A 21,598-nucleotide genomic window follows, 5' to 3' on the forward strand; every position below is an offset into this window, starting at 1 on the left:
GGATAGAAGATTGGCTAGCTAAGAGGAAACAGAGAGTAGGCATAAATGGGTCATTTTCTGGTTGGTAAAATGTAATTAGTGGTGTGGCACAGGGATTTGTGCTGGGGTCTCAACTTTTTACAATTAATATAAATGAATTGAATGAAAGGACCGAAGGTATGGTTGCTAAATTTGCTGATGACACCAAGATAGCTAGAAGAGTAAGCTGTGAAGAGGACATAAGGAGGCTACAAAGGGATATAGATAGGATAAGTAAGTGGGCAAAGATCTGGCAAGTGGAGTATAATGTGAGAAAATATGAAATTGTACATTTTGGCAGGAAGAATAAAAATAACACTATCAAAATGGTGAGAGATTGCAGAGCTCTGAAAGGCAGAGAGAACTGGATATTGTCATGGTCCTGTAGTTTTTTTCCGGGAATATGCAGTTTACCTTTAAGGTTTGCAAAGGATCAGTATTGCTTTAAGAACCAGCAAGCCTCAGAAGTTATAGGAAGGTGCATTTTCCTTGCCGTAGAAACAGCCATTCGGAGACTGCGATTCAAATGGTGCATTCTCGTTACCATAGATACAGCCACTGGGAGTGAGCATTAAGCGATACATTTGTTACAATTCAATTTTGAACTGACTTTTTAGTTGAAGACAGTTTGTTCTAACAGAACACAGCCACAGAGGACACAGCTGTGATGATAGCACCTGGAAAAAGAGCTCTTAAGCATTTAAACTAAAGGAACAGGATTTTACTCGGTTTAATTATCTCTACAAAATTCTAAAAAAAAAGTCAGCACAGTGGCGCAGTGGTTAGCACCGCAGTCTCACAGCTCCAGCGACCCGGGTTCGATTCTGGGTACTGCCTGTGCGGAGTTTGCAAGTTCTCCCTGTGACCGCGTGGGTTTTCACCGGGTGCTCCGGTTTCCTCCCACAGTCAAAGACTTGCAGGTTGATAGGTAAATTGGCCATTATAAATTGCCCATAGTATAGGTAGGTGGTAGGGGAATTGAGGGAAGGTGGGGATGTGGTAGGAATATGGGATTAATGTAGGATTAGTATAAATGGGTGGTTGATGGTCGGCACAGACTCGGTGGGCCGAAGGGCCTGTTTCAGTGCTGTATGTCTAAATAAATAAAATAAAACAGAAATCTCTGGTAATTTGAACTCAAGGAAGGGAAGTTAGACTGTGACAATCTTTTATCCCTCAAAAACTCTAAAGTCAGATTGATTCTATTGAAAGTGTTTGCAAGTCATTAATTGTTGAAATTCGCTGGAGAAGGAAAGCATCAAGCTAGACTACAGACTGTTCCATGGTGGAAGAACCTTTTTTCCGCATTGGACGGCTGTGTGGACTTCAAGCAACACTGAACTATAAATTTGCAAGGACTCTAATTTTTTTCTATTTTAAATGTCGTTTATATCTTCATAGTGTTTAAGAATTTAGTTCTTCTAATTAAAGAGTTAATTTGTTGATTTAAAGACACCTGGTTTGGTTAGCCTCATTCCGGGGTTAATAGATGGTACAATTTGGCTGTGCCTTTAAGTTGTGAAGTTTTAAATGATCTGTTCGGCAATCTGTGGAGCAACGGGATTGAATTATCAGTGCGTTTCTCCCACCACAATCAGAATCATATATTTTGATTGGGGGCTTTGACTGGAGCGGCCAGACCTAATAGTATCCTAATGCATGAATCGCAAAAGGTCGGTATGCAAGTTCAGCAAGTAATGAGGAAAGCTAACAGAACGTTATTGCTTATTGTGAGGGGAATAGAGCACAAAAGTAGGCTGGTTATGCTCCAGTTATACATGGTCCTGTGGCCTCCTTGGGACTGTCAATCAGGCTGGTTTTCAAGCGAGGAATCGGAGAGTGATGTTGAAGCATGCTGTGGAATTAGTACTCCACATCATGCAGGGGAATCCCAACTTCTGGATTCCACGCATGCTAGCAATTCCACCACTCCTGAAGGGAGTTAAAATCCAGCCCAATGTATCAGAATTTACTTAAATGCATAGAAGGTTCCCAACATTCCTGTTTAAAAAGAGTATCTGATCTCTTCAATTCGTTGGCAATCTGACTAAAAGTATCCAACATTATAGAGGGAATAGAGGTTATTGTTCACAGACAATCTAAAATAATAACACCATAAATCCCTTTTAATGCACAGGAGAACCACAATTTAAGAAAACTGCACTTCAGTAAACTTCAGCTTTAAGGTTCAGTGGATAACATAGCACAAATAAGATTATGAGAACTATTGTCATACATGCAAACTGAGAAAAGTATCAAAGAGATTACCAACAAATTAAAAAAACTTGACAGTCTTTAAATAGCAAACAAACAATGTAAGAATGGCTGATTATAAGCTTATGACAAGAACAAGTAGTTGTACAGGATTTATAACTTTAAGTATAAGTACACCCAATATTTCTTCATTTTATTGGACCATATAAAAGACTAGTGCAAAAAAGCCTGAAGAGGGGAATAAAATTGGTGGTAGATTTCTAAATGTGGTGGGGAGGACAGGGCAGATATGCTCTTCACAAAGATTTTGAATTTTTACATTAATTCTGCCTGCATTTTAAGTACTCACCTAGCTTACATTTGTTGGATTTTTAATCTTTTAAAAAAGTAACATTTGGATTTAAACAAACCAAGTCAGACCATCACCTCCCTATAAAGCACCATAACAATCACACTTAGATAATCCTAGGTCATTTACCCACTTTGGGCACAATTCACAGACACCTCAGTCCCCACCATTTCACAAAGACATGTTCAAAATGTCATTTTCATGATGCATCAGTCACACATACATGCACACACACTACTTATTAATTCACAATTTATCAACAGGGCCAGTGAAATGCTCAAGTTCCACTCAGTACAGCAGATTTATTTGGGAAAAACTACTCAGTTCCCCAGTCCACGAGGCACTCTTCCACCTTCAGATTCAAGCTCCTTTCCCCTCCAGTTTCTGCTGACACTCTCTTTCTCTCTTCCCTTCACCTAGTTCAAACTGGCATGCAAGCTCATCCCACACCTTAAAGTATCACGCACAGCTACTCTTCTCATCCCCTCGCAAAGCTCTGCTTCCAGCATCACCTTCCATCGCCCCATTTCTTTTCCCGTTCCACTCATTTTTTGCCCTCATTCACCGTCATCCATTTCCTCCTTACTTACCCATTCACTACCAACGATTTTTAAGTTAACATCCATTTCCGCCTTTCTGTTCCTCTCCATTTGCTTCCTTTTCTCACCCCTTTGTGCTGCTGCTAATGGAAGTTATTTAGGCCACTGCAATTGTATGCAGTTGTCATCAATTCCTGTATACAGTATGCAGTGTTCAGAACCAGTTCCATTCATTACTAGACACTCATAAGAGCAACATTGAGGGGAGTGGGACCCCATCTGTGCTGATTTTTGTCAGTTAATACTACAAGTGCTCAAAAATTGTGATTGGCAATATCAGACTTACAGCATCATTCAATGTAAGAAACTTTGTGATATTAAGGGAAAACACACACATACACATTTCTGCAAAAGCTGCAAGTACTTTTATTCAGATTTTGATTGCCTAGCTAGCTTACTTAAGTTCTGATGAAAGGTCACAGCCCTGAAACATTAACTCTGCCTCTCTCTGCACAGATGCTGCCAGACCTGTTGAGTATTTCCAGCACTTTGTTTTTATTTTGCTTAAGACTTATTTAATCATAGAGTATGCTGAAACAATTTTTAATTAGTGCAAAAAGTATCTATTTCAGTCATTTACTATGGCAAATTTTCCACTTCTATTTAAAAAAGTGTATTTTAAGTGTAACAATACAAGTCAAAAGCTTAAATGTGATCATGTTTAGACCCAGTTACAGAACAAAAGCTATTCTGTGATAGCATCACAGAGACTAAATGCTTCTAGTTTTTGATATGATAGATAACCAATGTTTATAATTTCTGTAATAACTAACACAAAATCAGTTTTTTTGGAGGGCAGTTAGTTGAAAAAAGCATAACCTACAGTGGATCCCCTGATTTTCTGACTAATTAAGTTGAAGTCTAGTAAGCTAGGAGAATGGGTAGGGCTAAGAGCAAAATACTATGGATGCTGGAACTCTGAAATGAGAGTGCAATACTTAGCAGGTCCGGCAACATCTGTGTAGAGAGAAACAGAGTTAATGTTGCAAGTCTGTGACCCTTCACCAGAACCAGCAAAAGTTAGAAATGGAACAGTCTTTGAGCAAGTGAAATGGGGGAAGAACTGTGATAGGACAGAGGGAGAAGAGATTAAATGACAGAGTTGTCATAGAACATAATGCAAATGGAATGCTAAATCATTGTAGCAAAAGACAAAGCATGAGTCCAGAGAGAGTGCTAATGGCAGAATAATGAACATCTCTGTACGGAAGAAAAAACATGAAAAATAAGTTTAAGACTAGCATATGGTTAAAAAAAAAATTAAAAGAGAAAATATATTAAACAAAAATAAAATAAAAATAATGGGGCTCATGGTCTGAAATTATTGAACTTAATATTGAGCATAAAAGGCGGTAGAGTGCCGAATCAGAAGGTAAAAGGACAGGTGTTACACCTCCAACAATTTCATGGAAAGGTGCTGTGGGAAGGGACAAGGTGTCAGAGGTGATGGAGGTAATGGAGGAGGGGACCAGGGTGCCGTGGAGTGAATGGTCCCTTTGCTTCCAATTTCCACCCTTCTCTCGCCTTTACATGGTCGACCTCCGATACTTCCCTTCCCTTCCTTGACTTCACTGTCTCCATCTCTGGGGATAGGCTGTCTACTAATATCCATTATAAGCCCACCGACTCCCACAGCTACCTTGACTACAGTTCTTCACAGTTCCTGTAAGGACTCCATCTCATTCTCCCAGTTCCTCCGTCTCCAACGCATCTGTTCTGATGATGCAACCTTCCACAACAGCGCTTCTGTTATGTCTCCTTTTTCCTCAACTGAGGATTCCCCCCAACTGTGATTGACAGGGCGCTCAACTGTGTCCGACCCATTTCCTGCACTTCTGCCCTCACCCCTTTCCCTCCCAGAACTGCGACAGGGTTCCTCTTGTCCTCATTTTCCACCCCACCAGCCGCCACATCCAAAGGATCATCTTCCACTATTTCTGCCACCTCCAGCGTGATGCCACTACCAAACACATCTTCCCTTCCCCTCCCGTCAGCATTCCGAACGGATTACGCCCTCCGCGACACCCTGGTCCGCTCCTCCATCACCCCCGACACCTCGGCCCCTTCCCATGCAATTGCAGGAGGTGTAATATTTGCACTTTTACCTCCTCTCTCCTCACCATCCAAGGCACCAAACACTCCTTCCTGGTGAAGCAGCGATTTATTTATAATTCTTTCAATTTAGTATACTGTATTCACTGCTCGCAGTGCGATCTCCTCTACAATGGGGAGACCAAACGCAGATTGGGTGACCGCTTTGCAGAACACCTCTGCTTGATCCACAAGCATGATCTGAGCTTCTGGTTGTTTGCCACTTTAATTCACCACCTTTTTCTCATGCCCACCTTTCTTTCCTCGGCCTGCTGCAGTGCTCCAGTGAACATCAATGCAAGCTCGAGGAACAGCACCTCATCTTCCGATTAAACACTCTACAGCCTTCTGGACTCAATACTGAGTTCAATAATTTCAGCCCAAAAGGCCAATTACCTTTTAAATTATTTATTATTTTTATTAATTTTAAAATATTTTTCTTTTAATTATTTATTTTTAAACGATGTGGTAGTCTTAAACTTATTTTTCATGTTTTTGCTTTCGTACAGAGCTGTTCATAATTCTGTCGTTAGCACGCTCTCTGGACTCATGTTTTGTCTTTCACTACAACTATTTAGCAATCCATTTGTATTCTGTTCCATGACATCGCTGTCATTTAATCTCTTCCCCCTCCATCCTATCACAGACCTTCCTTCTTGTTCTTCTACCCCTTCCTACCTTTCACATGCTCAAAGACTGTTACATTTCTAACTTTTGCCAGTTCTGATAAAGGGTCACAGACCTGAAACGTTAACTCTGTTTCTCTCTGCACAGATGCTGCCAGGCCTGCTGAAAATGTGTAGAGCAATGGGCTGGCACACGTTCTTAAAACCAAGTTCAAACTAATCCCAGACACATTATGGGATGAAACTACTTGTTGTAAGAGCGTTGAGCAAAATGAGATTGGGAAGTCTTAGCCCAATTATTAATGGATGAAGGTATGTTTTACTATGGGACCACAGATTAGTGCAATTTGTATGGGATAGAATAGTTGCAATAGTGAAATAGGCATGCTAATAAATTGGAATTAAGGCACATCATTAAAGCACAGGGCAGATTATTCAAAGCTTTTGGCTGTGCTATACCAAACCTTGGAATGCTTAATATTGAACCTAAAGCACAAAAGATGGATGAAAAAGTACCAATCTCAGCAATAAGATCCTGACTTTAATGAGCACACCAAAAAAATCCACCAAATTAAAAGCAAAGAAAAATAAAAGGAGAAACTCCTAAAAGCCACACTTGCACATATGTCATTTACCTATACTTTAGAGAACATTAAACATGCACACAAGTGTGATCAATTGACCTTTTCCCGATGAGAAACATCAAAAATAAAGTGTGTTAAAAGTTAGCTAAAGCTGAGGGCAGTCTCATTACTTCAGGGCAATCAAATCCAGATTGAACGTTTTGAAGTAATACTGCCAATCCAATTCCAAGTTGGATATATCAAAATCCTACAATCATTTTATAGTTCTGTATTGCAGTAGTACTAATATTTGAGAGTAGACAGTTACAAATTAAAAGTTTTGTGCCTAGCAGGCATCTGGCATGACATACAACAGTTGAACATAAATTAGTGACTGGCTGATCTGAGCAAGTAGGAAAAACTAGGCATGCAAAGTTGTTTTCCACCCAAACCTACTATTCACTTAGTAGCATGTGCCACAAACTAGATCAAATTGCTCAAATGATATCTTCAGTTTTTATCGGGTACTTTTCTTGATCACTGAGGTGAGACTATATGGCTGGATACAATACAACACTTAAAAATTACATAATCTGAAAAATAATTTGCAAGCATCATTATTGGTTGATTGATTAATGATCACAAGTCTGACATGAAGTTTCCCTCAAATAGATATGCCCTTCTGAGTGGAACTTGAGATTGGAAATTAAATCTTCATTGGACCCGCTGAATGATTTATTATTGGCATGCTTTTCAGACTATTGCTGTGCAGCTACAATATCCACAGGATTCCAGGACAACCAGGTAGTAAGGACAAAGAAGCTCCAGCTAAGTGGAAAGATTCTGTAGGAAGTGTCAAAACTGGTCCCAAGTTAACCATAAATGTTGTCATTTATTTTATACTGATTTATACTGAAATGGTTACAGCAAATGAGGAGGAAATGTCATCTGTTGTGTCGTGTTGGCTCTCTAAGAACAACTCAACTAGACCTACTCTGCTGCAGTTTCCCCATAGCCCCATATGTTTTTCTATTCAGTTAATTATCGAGTACTCTTTTGAAAGCCACATTTGAACCTGCCTCCACAACACACTCAGGCAGTGCATTCCATATCCTAACCATTTGCTGTGTAAAAAAGTTTTGCCTCATGTCATTGTTGCTTCTTTTGCCCAACACAATAAATCGGTGTTCTTTCATTCTCGCCCATCCGCCAATGGGAACAGTTTCTCCTTATCTACTCTGTTCAGATCGCTCATGATTTTGAACACCTCTATCACATCTACTCTCAACCTTGTCTTCTCCAAGTAGAACTGACCTAGCTTCTCCAATCCATTCATGTAACTGAAGTCCCTCATCCTCGGAACTATTCTCATAAATCTTTTCTGCACCCTCTCAGATACCTTCACATCCTTCCTAGTATGGTGCCCAGAACTGGACATAATACTCCAGTTGAGGCCAAACCAGTGTTTTATAAAGGTTAACCATAACTTCCTTGCTTTTGTACTCCATGGCTCTATTTATAAAGCCTAGAATCCTGTATACCATATTAACTGCTTTCACAACCTGCTCATCACCTTTGTGCACATATACCCCAGGTCTCTCTGCTCCTGCAACCGCTTTAGAATTGTATCCTTTATCTTATATTGCCTCTCCTCATTCTACCTACCAAAACGTATCACTTCACACTTCTCTACATTAAATTTCATCTGCCATGTGTCTGCCCAAGCCTGTCCTGTTGAAGTCTATATCCTCATAGTTCACATTAGTTCTAAGTTTTGTGTCATGTGCAACTTTTGAAATTGTGTCCTGCACACCCAAGCCTAGGTCAATAATATAGATCAAGAAAAGCAGTGGTCCTCATACCGAGCCTTGGGGAATCCCACTATATACCTTCCTTCAGTCCGAAAAATAACTGTTCACCACTACTCTGTTTCCTGTCACTCAGCCAACTTCATATCCAAGCAACCAATGTCCCTTTTATTCCATGGGCTTTAACTGTGCTGACAAGCTAGTTATGTTGCACTTTATCAAATGCCTTTTGGAAGTCCACATACACCACAGTAACTGCATTCCCTTCAACCCTCTCTGTTACCTCATTTAAAAACTCAATCAGGTTATTTAAACGCTATTTTCCTTTAATGGGTCCATGCTGGCTTTCCTTAATTAATCCAATTTTGTCCTGTATTATAATTTCTAAAAGCTTGCCCACCACTGAGGTTAAAATGACTGGCCTGTAGATGCTGGGCTTATCCTTACAAACATTTTTGAATAAGGGTTTAACATTTGCAATTCTCCAGTCTTCTGGCACCATCCCTGTATCTAAGGAAAACTGGAAGATTAAGGCCAGTGCCTCCACAATTTCTACCCTTCCTTGAATGCATCTGATCCGAACCTGGTGGCTTATCAATTTTTTTTTTAAAGCCAACCTTTCTAATGCCTCCTTTTTATCAATTTTTAGCCCATCCAGTGTCTCAACTACCTCCTCTTTCACTATGACTGGCTGTACCTTGTTACTTGGTAATGACAGATGTAAAGTACTCATTTAGTACATTTAATACCTAAGCTATGCCCACTGCCTCCACGCATAAATACCTTTTTTGGTCCCAATCAGTCCTACTCCTCCGTTTGCTACCCTCTTAGTATTTATATGCCTACAGAAGACTTTTGGATTCCTTTTTAGGTTAGTTACCAGTCTCTTTTCATATTCTTTTTGCTTCTCATTTTTTTTCACTTCCACTCTGAACATTCTATAATCAACCTGGTTCTCAATTGTATTATCAACCTGACATCTGTCATATGCACCCTTTTCCTTTACTCTTTACTCAGAGAGTAGTAAGGGCGTGGAATGCCCTGCCTGCAGCAGTAGTAGATTCGCCAACTTTAAGGGCATTTAAGTGGTCATTGGATAGACATACGGATGAAAATGGAATAGTGTAGGTCAGATGGTTTCACAGGTCGGCGCAACATCGAGGGCCGAAGGGCCTGTACTGCGCTGTAATGTTCTAATTCTAATTCCTGCTTCAGCCTATTCCCCATCTCTTTCATCATCCAGGGAGATCTGGCTTTGTTTGTCCTACCTTTTCCCTTTGTGGAAATGTACCTCGACTGTACCTCGAACTATCTCCTCTTTAAAGGCAGTCCATTTCTCCATTACAATTTTGCCTACTAATCTCTGATTCAAATTTAACTGGGCCAGATCCATTCTCAGTGCACTGGTTTGGCCCTCCCCCAATTAATTATTTTACACTAGATTGCTCCTTGTCCTTTTCCATAGCTAACCTAAACCTTATGATACTGCGATCACTGCCCCCTAAATGCTCCTTTACTGACACTTGATCCCCTTGACCCACCTCATCCCTCAGAACTAGATCCAGCAATCCCTCCTTCCTCACTGGGCTGGAAACATACTGATCCAGAAAATTCTCCGAAACACACTACAGAAATTCATCCCCCTCTCTGCCCTTCACACTATTATCCCAGTCTATATTAGGAAAATTAAAGCCGCCCATTATAACTACTCTATAGTTTTTGCACTTCTCTCTAATGTTTGTAAATGTGTTCTATATCTTTCCCACTAGTTGGAGGCCTATAAAATACATCCAGTAGTGTAATGCTACCTCTATTGTTTCTTAACTCTAACCAAATAGATTCTGCCCTCGACCCCTCAAGGATATACTTCCTCCAACACTAATATTTTCCTTAAATCAGTATTACCACCCACCTTTTTTCTTCCCTATCTTTCCTGAACACCTCGTATCCCAAAATATTTAGTACCCAGTCCTGTCCTTTATTGAGCCAGGTCTCCATTAGCACCATGACATCATTTTCCCACTTGGCTATCTGCACCTGCAACTCACCAACCTTACCATATTCCATGCGTGCACATACATGCACTGTAAACCTAATTTAGACCTTACTACATTCCCTCTTAGTCTGACCCCACCCAAAACCTTTCTAATTCTTACTCTATCACTATCTGTCTCCCCCAATTCTTTGCGCACCTTGTTTTTCATCTCGGATGTTACATCCTGGTTCCCATTCCTTTGCCAACAGTATACATCTGTCACTCTCAATTACAGTAACTTTTTTCCAAAAAAAGTCAAATATTGCATGCTTTTTTTTTTCCTGACCTGGTCCTAAATAATTAGAAGCAGTTACAACTTCCCTCTACTTATTTAGCTCACTTCCCATAGGGAGTACTCGGATCAACGGCTTTCAAGGAACATGTCAGCTTAGGAATTAAACATCACATCTGTGCTCTAGATTCAAGACCATCTGTGAGCAGCTGATTTGAAATGGTTTATTTCTTTATAAGAAGTTATGTAGTTTCAAGCAAAGTATCATGGAAAAAATAACATACCAGTTACATGCAACTGTGATCTTCCATTCTGATTGTTACTTGAACAAGCTGTGGCCATGTCACAGGCTGCAATGTTAGCCTGCAAAGAAAATTATACAACTTCAGTCAAATATGCACATATCTCCCTAAATGGTATCAATTATTGCCTTTCTCACTGCATTTTTCCTTTTTGCCCATGATAAAGCTGTGAAAGAAAGACTTTTATTTATATAGTACACCTTAAACACAGGATGTCCCAAAGTATCTTGCAGCTAATGAAGTACTTTTGAAGCACAGTCACTGTTTGAATGTAGGAAATGTGGTAGTAAATTATTTTTAAAATTATTCTTTCTTGGGACATGAGCAAGAGCAACCTAACTGCCTTTGAGAAGGTGGTGAGCCGCCTTCTTGACCCACTGCAGTCCATGTGGTGCAGGTACACCCACAGTGCTGTTCAGGAGGGAGTTCCAGGATTTTGACCCAGCGACAGTGAAGGACCAGTGATCTAGTTAGTCCCAAGTCAGGATGGTGTGAGACTTGCAGGTGGTGTTCCCATGCGCCTGCTGCCCTTGTTCTTCTAGGCAGTAAAGGTCACGGGTTTGGAAGGTGCTGTTAAAAGGAGCCTTGGCAAGTTGCTGCAGGGTATCAGGTGGTGGATGGGGTGCCGATCAAGGGCGCTGCTTTGTTCTGGATGGTGTTGAGCTTCTTGAGTGTTGTTGGAGCTGCACCCATCCAGGCAAGTGAAGAGCATTCCATCACACTCCTGACTTGTGCCTTGTAGATAGTGGACAGTCTTTGGGGAGTCAGGAGGCGAGTTACTCGCTGTAGGATTCCTAGCCTCTGCCCTGCTCTTGTAGCCACAGTATTTAAAATGGTTGGTCCAGTTATGTTTCTGGTCAATGGTAAAAGCAATAGTAATGCCATTGAATGTCATGGGGAGATGGTTAGATTCTCTCTTGTTGGAGAATTAGCACACAGCAGACTCCCACAAACAGTAATGTGATAATGACCAGATAATCTGTTTTAGTGATGTTGACTGAGGGATAAATACTGACCAGGACATAGCGAATAATCAGACAATGTTTTAGAAAAGCAATTTCTAGTTTAAACTGTTTATATAATGTTTGTAAAGCTTTCACCTCTTCCTCTCCGCCTCCCCACCCCAGCCAAAGTATTGTTTGTGTACTTGTAATTGTAACCAGTTCCCAGGTCATGTTATAGTTATTTTGTTACAATCAACATTCTTGCTTAATCCAACATAAGAACATAAGAAACAGAGGCTGGAGTGGGCCATATGGCCCCTTGAACCTTTTCCGCCATTTAATAAGATCATGGCTGATCTGCTCTTGACCTCAACTCCACTTTCCTACCTTTTCCCCGTATGCTGCATATCACCAGAACACAATCAAAGTACAAAATGACTGCAGATCTGTTGCTGCAAATAACCAAACTATGTCTATCAGAAGGTTGGGGGTTCAAATCCCACTCCAGAGACTTGAGTACAAAAATCTAGGCGGACACTCAGTAGTGAAGGAAGTGCCGTCTTTCAGATGTGATGTTAAATCAAACCCTCATCTGCTCTCTAAGGTGGATGTAAAAGATAGCACGGCACAATTTTAAAGCGGAGCAGGCGAGTTTTTCCCAGTGTCCTGGTCAATATTTATCCCTCAATCAACATCACAAAAAACAATTATTTGGTCATTACCACATTGCTGTTTGTGAGAATTTGCTGCGTGCAAATTAGCTATTGCATTTCCTACATTACAACAGTGACCACATTTCAAAAGTATTTCATTGACTGAAAAGTGCTTTGGGACAACCTGAGGTCTTGAATGGCACTATATAAATAAAGAGTTTTCATTCTTTCACTGTTTTATAATGATTTATTTTAAGGTGGCTAAATAAGCTTGCTTCCAAAAGATCACTGGTAATGTGGCTTATTCCTTTCAAATGTAGCTGGGAATTCAGGAATCTAGGCTCCTCAAATTTAACTCCTAGCTTAGAACAAGGAAGTTCAGGCCTCAGGAAAAATTGCATTTAATACACCTTTCTCCAATATTTATCCCCAACACAAATTCATTTTTAGAATCTATTTGGACCTTATATTACTATTTTGGAGAGATTGACAGGATTTTTTTATACTAGATAACGTTTAAACGACAGCTATTGCTTACATATTTAAAACAGGATTTTTTTTTTTAAATGGAAGCTACTGTATTCCCTTATATCAGTCCATGAAATAAATCCTGTATGTAATGTGGCACAGAAGTGAAAGATTAAATACCTTGCAGGCTGTCATAACAGCCTCACTAGTCAAAGATCCCTTAAGACATTTAAGCTTACCTGACGGCAATATAAGCTATTGCTCTATTGCTACATATTGTGCAACACTGTAGAATATGTTCCATGGCAGTAACTCACTTGCCATGTTAATAACATATATAAGCCCTGAGAGCTTTATATTTCAATGCAGGTTCTAATAAAGAATTTTCTTTACAATGTTAAAACAGAAGTTATTTTTGAAACCTCCATATATAGATACATTTAACAGACACATAAACACAAGCACACAAATTACATTCATATTTTTATTTTTGCAGTGTATATCTGCCAAAAGCAAGCAACCAACCATCTACATGAAGCAATCAGTACCTGCTACAAGATCATGTCAATCTAGTTTATTTCGAAATCTGCTTCCAAGTCCCTGAAGATTTACTAACGTTTGTCTACATTACATGCACTGAGAGTGGGCCATAATGTTTTAAATCAGTCTATTTACTACATAAAGGTGTTTGCATATTTTTAAGGAAGCTTTATACTAAGTTTGTACTGTTTGTTTCAGTCCTTGATACTTATAAAAGAGCCAACAGAAAACATGGCACAGCGTTTCCATAATCCTGTGGAAACTGATAGTCATCATCCCTGCAGAATTCACAAACAGCTATGAAAAAAATGTTAAAAACAAAGGCAAGACCCACTGCAAAACATTACTGACTAAATTTAAAACAGCTTCTGCTACACAAAGTGTTACCACCCCAACCACACAATGTCTACCTGTATAATTACACAACTGTCAATCAACCCATTTTTCTCCATTCAGTGTTAGAATTTAAGGTGTTGATGGCCCACTGGACCCATTTTCAAGTCATCGGAGCATTTTAAAAACTTTTTTCTTGGCATACGGGCAACACTAGTGAGGCCACGTTTACTGCCCAGCTCTAATTGTCCTCAGAAGGTAGTGGACATCAGAAGACATCGTGAAAGTTCCACCTTGAACAAATGCACTCCCCGTGGTAACAGTGCTCCTGCAACAGTGTTTCAAGTTACCGATCCAGTAATGATGAAGGAATGGGGATATATGTACAAGTCAGGATAATGCGTGACTTGGAGGGAATCTGCAGGCAATGGTGTTTCTGTGATCTGGTTGCTATTGTCCTCAATGGTAGAGGTAACAGGAGAGAGATGCTGTCAAATTAGCCTTAATTAGTTGCAGCAATGTACCCTGTAGATCATGCATACTGTAGCCAAAGTACACCAGTGATGGTTAGGGGGGGGGGGGGGGGGGGGGGGCGGTGGTGGGCAGGAGGGGACGCTGCTGGATATTGAGTTCAGAATGCTGATCAAGTAAACTACTGTATCCTGGATGGCATTGAGCTTCTTGAGTGTTAGAGCTGCAACCCTCCTTGTGGGTCAGCTGTGGCTCAGTTGGTAGCACTATTGGCTGTGGCTTCCACTCCAGGGCTTCAGTACAAATATCAAGGCTGACACTCCAGTGCAATACTGAGCGAGTGTTGGGGGTGTCGTCTTTCAGACGAGATATTAAACTGAGGCCCATCGTCCCTCTCAAGTAACAGAAAAGACCCTATGACACTATTTCTAAGAAGAGTAGGGAGTTATCCCAGGTGTCCTGGTCCATATTTACCCCTCAATCGACTGCACAAAAAAAATCTGATTAATTTCACATCGCTGTCTATGGTAACTTGCTGCGTGCAAATTGGCTGCCACATTTCCTATATTATGACAGGCACTAAACATCAGAAGTACTTCACTGGCTGTAAAGCACTTTGGGACATCGTGAAAGGTGCTACAGAAATGCAAGTCTTTTTCCAGTCGAGGTGCATTCCATAAGACATGCTATCTTGTAACAATAGGAGAGTTATACCACGTAATGCACAAAGTATTCGGATATGGTTGATATTTGCAACATTGCCCTATAACAAAAACAATTCTCTCCCTTCCTGTAATTCGCTCTAAATCACTCACATTTGTATTCTTTTGTTCTTTTTCCCTTCTAGTCCTTTTTTATCCATATTTTCATTGTTCCCATCTCACTCTGAAAGTCTCTCCTCTATTTTGTGTCTCCAATGTCTCTACACATTTCTTTACTAATGTACTGATCATCTGTTCTTATCTTTTGAAAAGAGCATGCACTAAGATGAAAGGCAACATATACTATGTTGGAAGTGAGGGAGGAAAGGTTTTTTGGAAAGGTTCGGCAACATGGGTGTTTGGGAGTGAACACAGGCTCAAATGTTGAGGGGGTATTTGCATCCAGTAGGAGCAGGGGTTCGAGTCTGGAGTATGAAAGACTGCAAGTGAATAAAGCCAGACCGTTTGAAGGAGTGAGGGTCAGAGTATATGAGTATTACACTCTGGGAAGCTTTAGTGGGATTGTAGGCTGGAAGTTGCTGGGATGTGTCAGAACTGAATGTAGCAACCAGTGAATGAGATTCTTAATGCAAATGCCACAATTTCATACAGCGTTGTTGGCAGAACAGATGACTAATACAGTCAATATGTACAGAAGCAAGGTGAACTGAGAGGCTTGGGAGAATTGGCAGTACTGTGGGGGAGTGGTATGTGAGTACTGGAAGGGACTTCAGGAAGTTGCTGGTATGAGAGCGCAGAAGATGCTGTGGTCTGTGACCTGTCAGAGAAAAGCTGAAGTGCTTGAATGTGCAAGTATTTGGGGTAAGTGCACTGAAGAGGAAAATGAGTTGAAGCAGCACTTGGGGATGGAGGAGTGGTAAGAATTGGAAGCACATGAAGAGATCAAGTAGCATGTGGAGGTTGGTGGGGGGCTGGGGAGTGGAGAAAGAGTGCAAGAGTGTTGCTGGAATCACGGTGGGGGAATATCGGCGCTGGGAAGCATTACAGGGTGAGACTGGGAGTTGTCCAGCACACAGGACAAGACCAGAAAGCCCAAAGAACAGAGAACACAGGCACCAGGAGCAAAAAGGAGGTGCTGTGCTGGAAGACGGCAGGGTCGATGGCAAGAAGTGTTGAGCAGAAATAAGGAATGACATAGAGAAGGCACAGCTGAACAGACTGAAGGCGTTGAACTAGGTAATCGCATGCACAATTGCATTTCTTGAGAGGTCTGGGGAAGCAGGGAGGATGAGAAACAATCAAACTGGATGGTTGGAAAAATAAACAGGTAGGAGGGGACTTAGTATGCTCAATTTCCCTACTGCTCTTGCTAACCTTATATGTGATACTGTGGGCTGTGAACAAACCTGGATAGGTTAGGGAAGGCCATTGAAGGCAGCATGGAGATCATGGCTGGGCTGTTGTAGCAAGCGTCAGCAAAATATGAACATGAAAGGGGAGGGTTTTGCCACGATCTGCATGAGCTGTACTCAATTGGGAGAATTAGAAAAAACAGGGTAACGGGGAAAAAAGGGTAACAAAATTCAACCAAATAATTCAAGATCCAGCCATGTTCTGGCACAGGAGTAGACCTCTGCAAGAAAATATCCAATCCATTCTGTGTACGAATGGCCATTTCATTATGAATGCTTTTTTATAAGATTAGCTAAACTAGCTAAACAAAAAATCAAGATGACAGCTAAAACAAAAGGTACATATTTATCTGAACAATCTGATTTGTCGGTTTGTGCTCCCGGACAGTGTTTGGAAAAAACAATCAGGTTCTAGACTAGCCAAATCAAAGTTAGAACAGATACCAGAGGGATAAATCAACTGAAATTGCATCATGGAAATAAATCGTCATACAGCTTCTCAATGGCAGAGTTGTTAAATCCACTGGGTCATGACACTGAGTCACAGGCCACGTTCAATTTTGTCTGATTACACCTCTGAAGTGCCTTGGGGTATTTTTCTATGTTAGTCACTGCCAATTAGCGATTGATGCAGACACATTTGACTTCATTCTCTCCAACTGAGCAAGGAGATGAAGCAGAAAAGTTTACTGATAGCTATGTGGAATCTTACTGGAGATGTATAATGTGCGGACAAGTATTAAACATAGCTGGGTTGCCATTATTCATCAGAAATTCTAATATGTGAACATACAGAAAGCACTTTGCACTAAACCAATTAGTTCCACATATATTCTTCAATTGTTTGATACCTTTTGAGATGTTTGTTCATTTTTAATTAACGATACATACACAACACTTCCATCAGAAAAAGAAAATGATAATGGCCTTGAAACTAATTGGGTGCAGTATCTGTCTCAAGAAAACATAAAATGCAGAAGTCTTTACACCCCTTGTTGGAATGGACCTTTCTGTCCCCAGTCAAGAACACTTGCATTTATACAATGCTTTTCACGACCACTGGATATCTCATTTACAGCCAATTAAGGACTTTTGAAGCATAGTCACTGTTTTAGTGTAGGAAACACCGCAGCCAATTTGCACACAGCAAAATCCCACATCAGCAATGTAATAATGACGAGAAAATATGATTTGCAATAATAAAAGCAAAATACTGCAGATGCTGGAAATGAGAGATAAAAATAAGCGCTGGAAATACTCAGCAGGTCAGGCAGCATCTGTGGAGAGAAGGGCGTTAACGTTTCAGGTCAATGACCTTTCATAGAACATTACAGCGCAGTACAGGCCCTTCGGCCCTCGATGTTGCGCCGACCTGTGAAACCATCTGAACAGTTCTGATAAAAGGGTCACTGACCTGAAATGTTAATTCTGCTTCTCTCTAAACAGATGCTGCCAGACCTGCTGAACATTTCCAGTACTTTGTTTTTAAATCTGATTTGTGATGCTGAATGAGGGATTTATATTGACCAGGACACTGGGAATGACTCCCCTGCCCTTCTTTGAAATACTGCCAAGGGATTTTTTTTACATCCATCTGAGCAGGCAGATGGGACTTCTAACATTTTATCCAAAAGGCAGCGCCTCTGACAATGCAGCACTCCCTCAATACTGCACTTGATTTTGGTGCTCAAGACCTGGAGTGGAACTTGAACCCTGATCCTTGTAACTTAGAGACGAGCACACTACCAACTGAGCCATAGCTGACACTGATCAGCAATACGTAGTAATACAGCAAATGTCTCCCAATGTCAAAACCTTCCTTCCTGAAGCAATCCAATATATTGATTCATTCTTAATGTGGATTATTTAACAGATCTGGAGACATTGGCGATTGCCTCCTTATTACACCCAGCAGACTCTGCTGAAAAACCTAAAATTTAATCAGATTTCCTTTTAATGAGACAGCTGGTCCTCAAGATTATTGAACTAATACCATCACACAGCAGTTCAATAATGAGTTTTATTTTAATACACTATGTTTGAATTCTAATTGTGCTTTCTTGAGACTTTTCAACTTCTCCAAATTTAATTAAATGGCCTAGGGTGTGGCTGATTCCCCCCTTCTTTGCTTCAGGAGAACCCATTCAATTCAAAAGTGTCTCTTGATGGGTTCAGGATGAGAATAATCTAGTTATGATATTTCCTCTTTATACCTTCTTTGTTTCAGAAGAACCAATTCAGTTCAGGAATGTTTCAGGATGGCTGAAAAACCCCTTCCAGTTCAAAAGGTATTGTTCTGTCCCTGTCAGTTTGAATATACAAAGCCCAGGTCGTTTACCTTTGATGGCCATTTTTAAGCACCATTGTCCATTTTTTTAAAAAAGTAAAGACAATTTTTATAACTTCAGTTTTAATCTGTATTCTTTCATCATTGCACTTCTTGTATGCATGACAACGCTTACAATGATTTTATAGCTCTTGCTAATTTACTCTTGCATTCCATTTTCTCCCTCTATCAATTCCTTGCCCATCCATTGCTGATTTTTAAAATCCTTACTACTCTTTTTGGAAACATTGTAAGCCTCTTAAACTAGTACTATCCTTAACTTCCCTAGTTAAACATAATTTTCCAGTGAAGTTTTTATTCTTTAACAATGCATATTTGTTGAGAATTATGAATTATTTCTTTATATATTTACCATTGTTTGTTTACTGTCATATCTTTTTATCTAATTTCCCAATCATTTGATCCAACCTGCCATTTATATGCCCATAATTCAGTCTGCTTAAACTTAAGACACTAGTTTTGGACTTAGCCACATCACTCTCAAGATTAACATGAAAATCATATTATGATCAGCCTTCCCCAGAAGGCCCTTTACTACATTACTAATTAACTCTGTCGCTTTACACAATATTAGATCTAAAACAGCCTGTTCCCTAGTTGGTTCCTTGACATATTGTTCGAGACACTCTCTCAAATACATTCCATAAACTTGTGTCCCAAGTTACTTTTCCATATTTGTTTTGCCCACTTTATATGAAGATTAAAGTCCCCGTGAGTACCCTTGTTGCATGCTCCAACAAAAAATACTGTTAGAGGGCTTATAAACTATGCCCACCAAGGTTTTCTGCATTTTGCTATTTCTTCGCTCCGCACATATTGATTCTGCATTCTGATTTTCTGGGCTAAGATCCTTTTCCACTATTGTCTTTACATCATCCTTTACTATTAGGGCTACCCCACTCCTTTTCCATTTGACCTACCTTTTCTAAAAGACAAGTACTCTGGAATAAAAACAAGAAATGCTGGAAATACTCAGTAGGTCTGGCAGCATCTGTGGAGAGAGAAGCAGAGTTAACGTTTCAGGTCAGTGACCCTTCATCAGAACTGGCAGAGCCAGAAATGGAATGGGTTTTAAACAAGTAAAGCAGGGGTGGGGCAAGAGATAACAAAAGAGAAGGGAAGGTGGTGATACGACAAGGTCACAGAGAATAACTGACCAGAAGGTCATGGAGCAAAGAGAAACAGTATGTTAATGGTGTGGTGAAAGACAAAGCGTTAGTACACAGAGAGTGTTAATTGACAGTAAAATGAACAGCCAAGGCTCTAAGCACAAACATGAAAAAACAGTGGGTAGGCACAGTACAAACAAACTAAAATAAAATAAACACATAAAAAAGAAAAAATAACTAAAAATAAAAATAAAAAGGGGGCCTGTCATGCTCTGAAATTATTGAACTCAATGTTCAGTCCGGCAGGCTGTAGCGTGCCTACTCAGTAGTTGAGATGCTGTTCCTTGAGCTTGCGTTGATGTTCACTGGAACACTAGAGTAATCCCAGGATAGAGATGTGGACATGAGAGCAGGGGGGAGTGTTGAAATGGCCAGCAACCGGAAGCTCGGAGTGATGCTTTCAGACTGAGTGGAGGTGTTCCGCAAAGCGGTCACCCAGTCTGCGTTTGGTCTCCCACACTGCACTGTGGGCAGCGAATACAGTATACTAAATTGAAAGTACAAGTAAATCACTGCTTCACCTGAAAGGAGCGTTTGGGGCCTTGGATAGTGGAGAGGAGGTAAATGGGCAGGTATAACACCTCCTGCGACTGCAGGGGGAGGTGTCGTGGGAAGGGGACGAGGTGGTGGGGGGAATGGAGGAGTGGACCAGGGTGTCACAGAGGGAACAATCCCTTCGGAATGCTGACAGGGGGAGGGGAGGAGAAGATGCGTTTGGTAGTGGCATCATGCTGGACATGGCGGAGGATGATTCTTTGGATGTGGAGGCTGGTGGGGTGGAAAGTAAGGACAAGGGGAACTCTGTCATGGTTCTGGGAGGGAGGGAGGGGAAGGGGTGAGGGTAGAGGTGCGGGGAATAGGCCGGACACAGTTGAGGGCCCTGTCAACAACAGTGTGGGGGGAATCCTCGGTTGGGGCAAAAGGAAGACGTATCAGAAGCGCTGTCATGGAAGGCTGCATCATCAGAGCAGATGCGTCGGAGACGGAGAAACTGGGAGAATGAAACAGAGCCCTTACAGGAGACAGGGTGTGAAGAAGTGTAGTCAAGGTAGCTGTGGGAGTCAGTGGGCTTATAATGAATATTAGTAGACAGTCTATCCCCTGAGATGGAGATAGAGAAGTCGAGGAAGGGAAGGGAAGTGTCGGAGATGGACCATGTAAAGGCGAGAGAAGGGTGGAAATTAGAAGCAAAGTTGATAAAGTTTTCCAGTTCCGGGTTGGAGCAGTCATCAATGGGGGAGGGGGCCTGAGTAGGACTAGAACAAGGAATGTTCGCCATATCCCACAAAAAGACAGGCTTAACTAGGACCCATGCGGGTACCCATAGCAACACCTTTTACTTGAAGGAAGTGAGTGGAGTTGAAGGAGAAGTTGTTCAATGTGAGAACAAGTTCAGCCAGGTGGAGGAGGGTGGTGGTGGATGGGGACTGGTTGGGCCTCTGTTCAAGGAAGAAACAGAGAGTCCTCAAACCATCCTGGTGGGGATGGAGGTGTAGAGAGATTGGGCGTCCACAGTGAAGAGGCGGCGGTTGGGGCCAGGAAACTGGAAATTATTAAAATGACGTAGGCTGTCAGAAGAGTCACGGAAGTAGGTGGGAAGAGACTCGATCAGGGGAGAAAAGACAGAGTCAAGATAGGAAGAAATAAGTTCAGTGGGGCAGGAACAGGCTAAAACAATGGGTCTGCCAGGACAGTCCTGTTTGTGGATTTTGGGAAAGAGGTAGAAGCGGGCTGCCTGGGGTTGAGGGACTATGAAGTTGGA

At 41.1% G+C, this 21,598-nt stretch overlaps 1 protein-coding gene across 4 annotated transcripts in view; it reads right to left on the minus strand.

Annotated features, from left to right (window-relative positions):
* Positions 1-21,598, minus strand: part of LOC137369917 (NEDD4-like E3 ubiquitin-protein ligase WWP1) — a 170,367-nt gene that overhangs the window by 97,455 nt on the left and 51,314 nt on the right. For all 4 annotated transcript variants that reach the window (XM_068031653.1, XM_068031651.1, XM_068031652.1 and 1 more), the window contains one exon: positions 10,820-10,898. In XM_068031653.1, the coding sequence (XP_067887754.1) occupies positions 10,820-10,877 (58 nt within the window). In that variant the 5' untranslated portion in view covers positions 10,878-10,898. The remainder of the gene's footprint in view (positions 1-10,819; positions 10,899-21,598) is intronic.

This window comes from Heterodontus francisci, chromosome 5, assembly GCF_036365525.1.
Source record: "Heterodontus francisci isolate sHetFra1 chromosome 5, sHetFra1.hap1, whole genome shotgun sequence".
NCBI lineage: Eukaryota > Metazoa > Chordata > Chondrichthyes > Heterodontiformes > Heterodontidae > Heterodontus > Heterodontus francisci.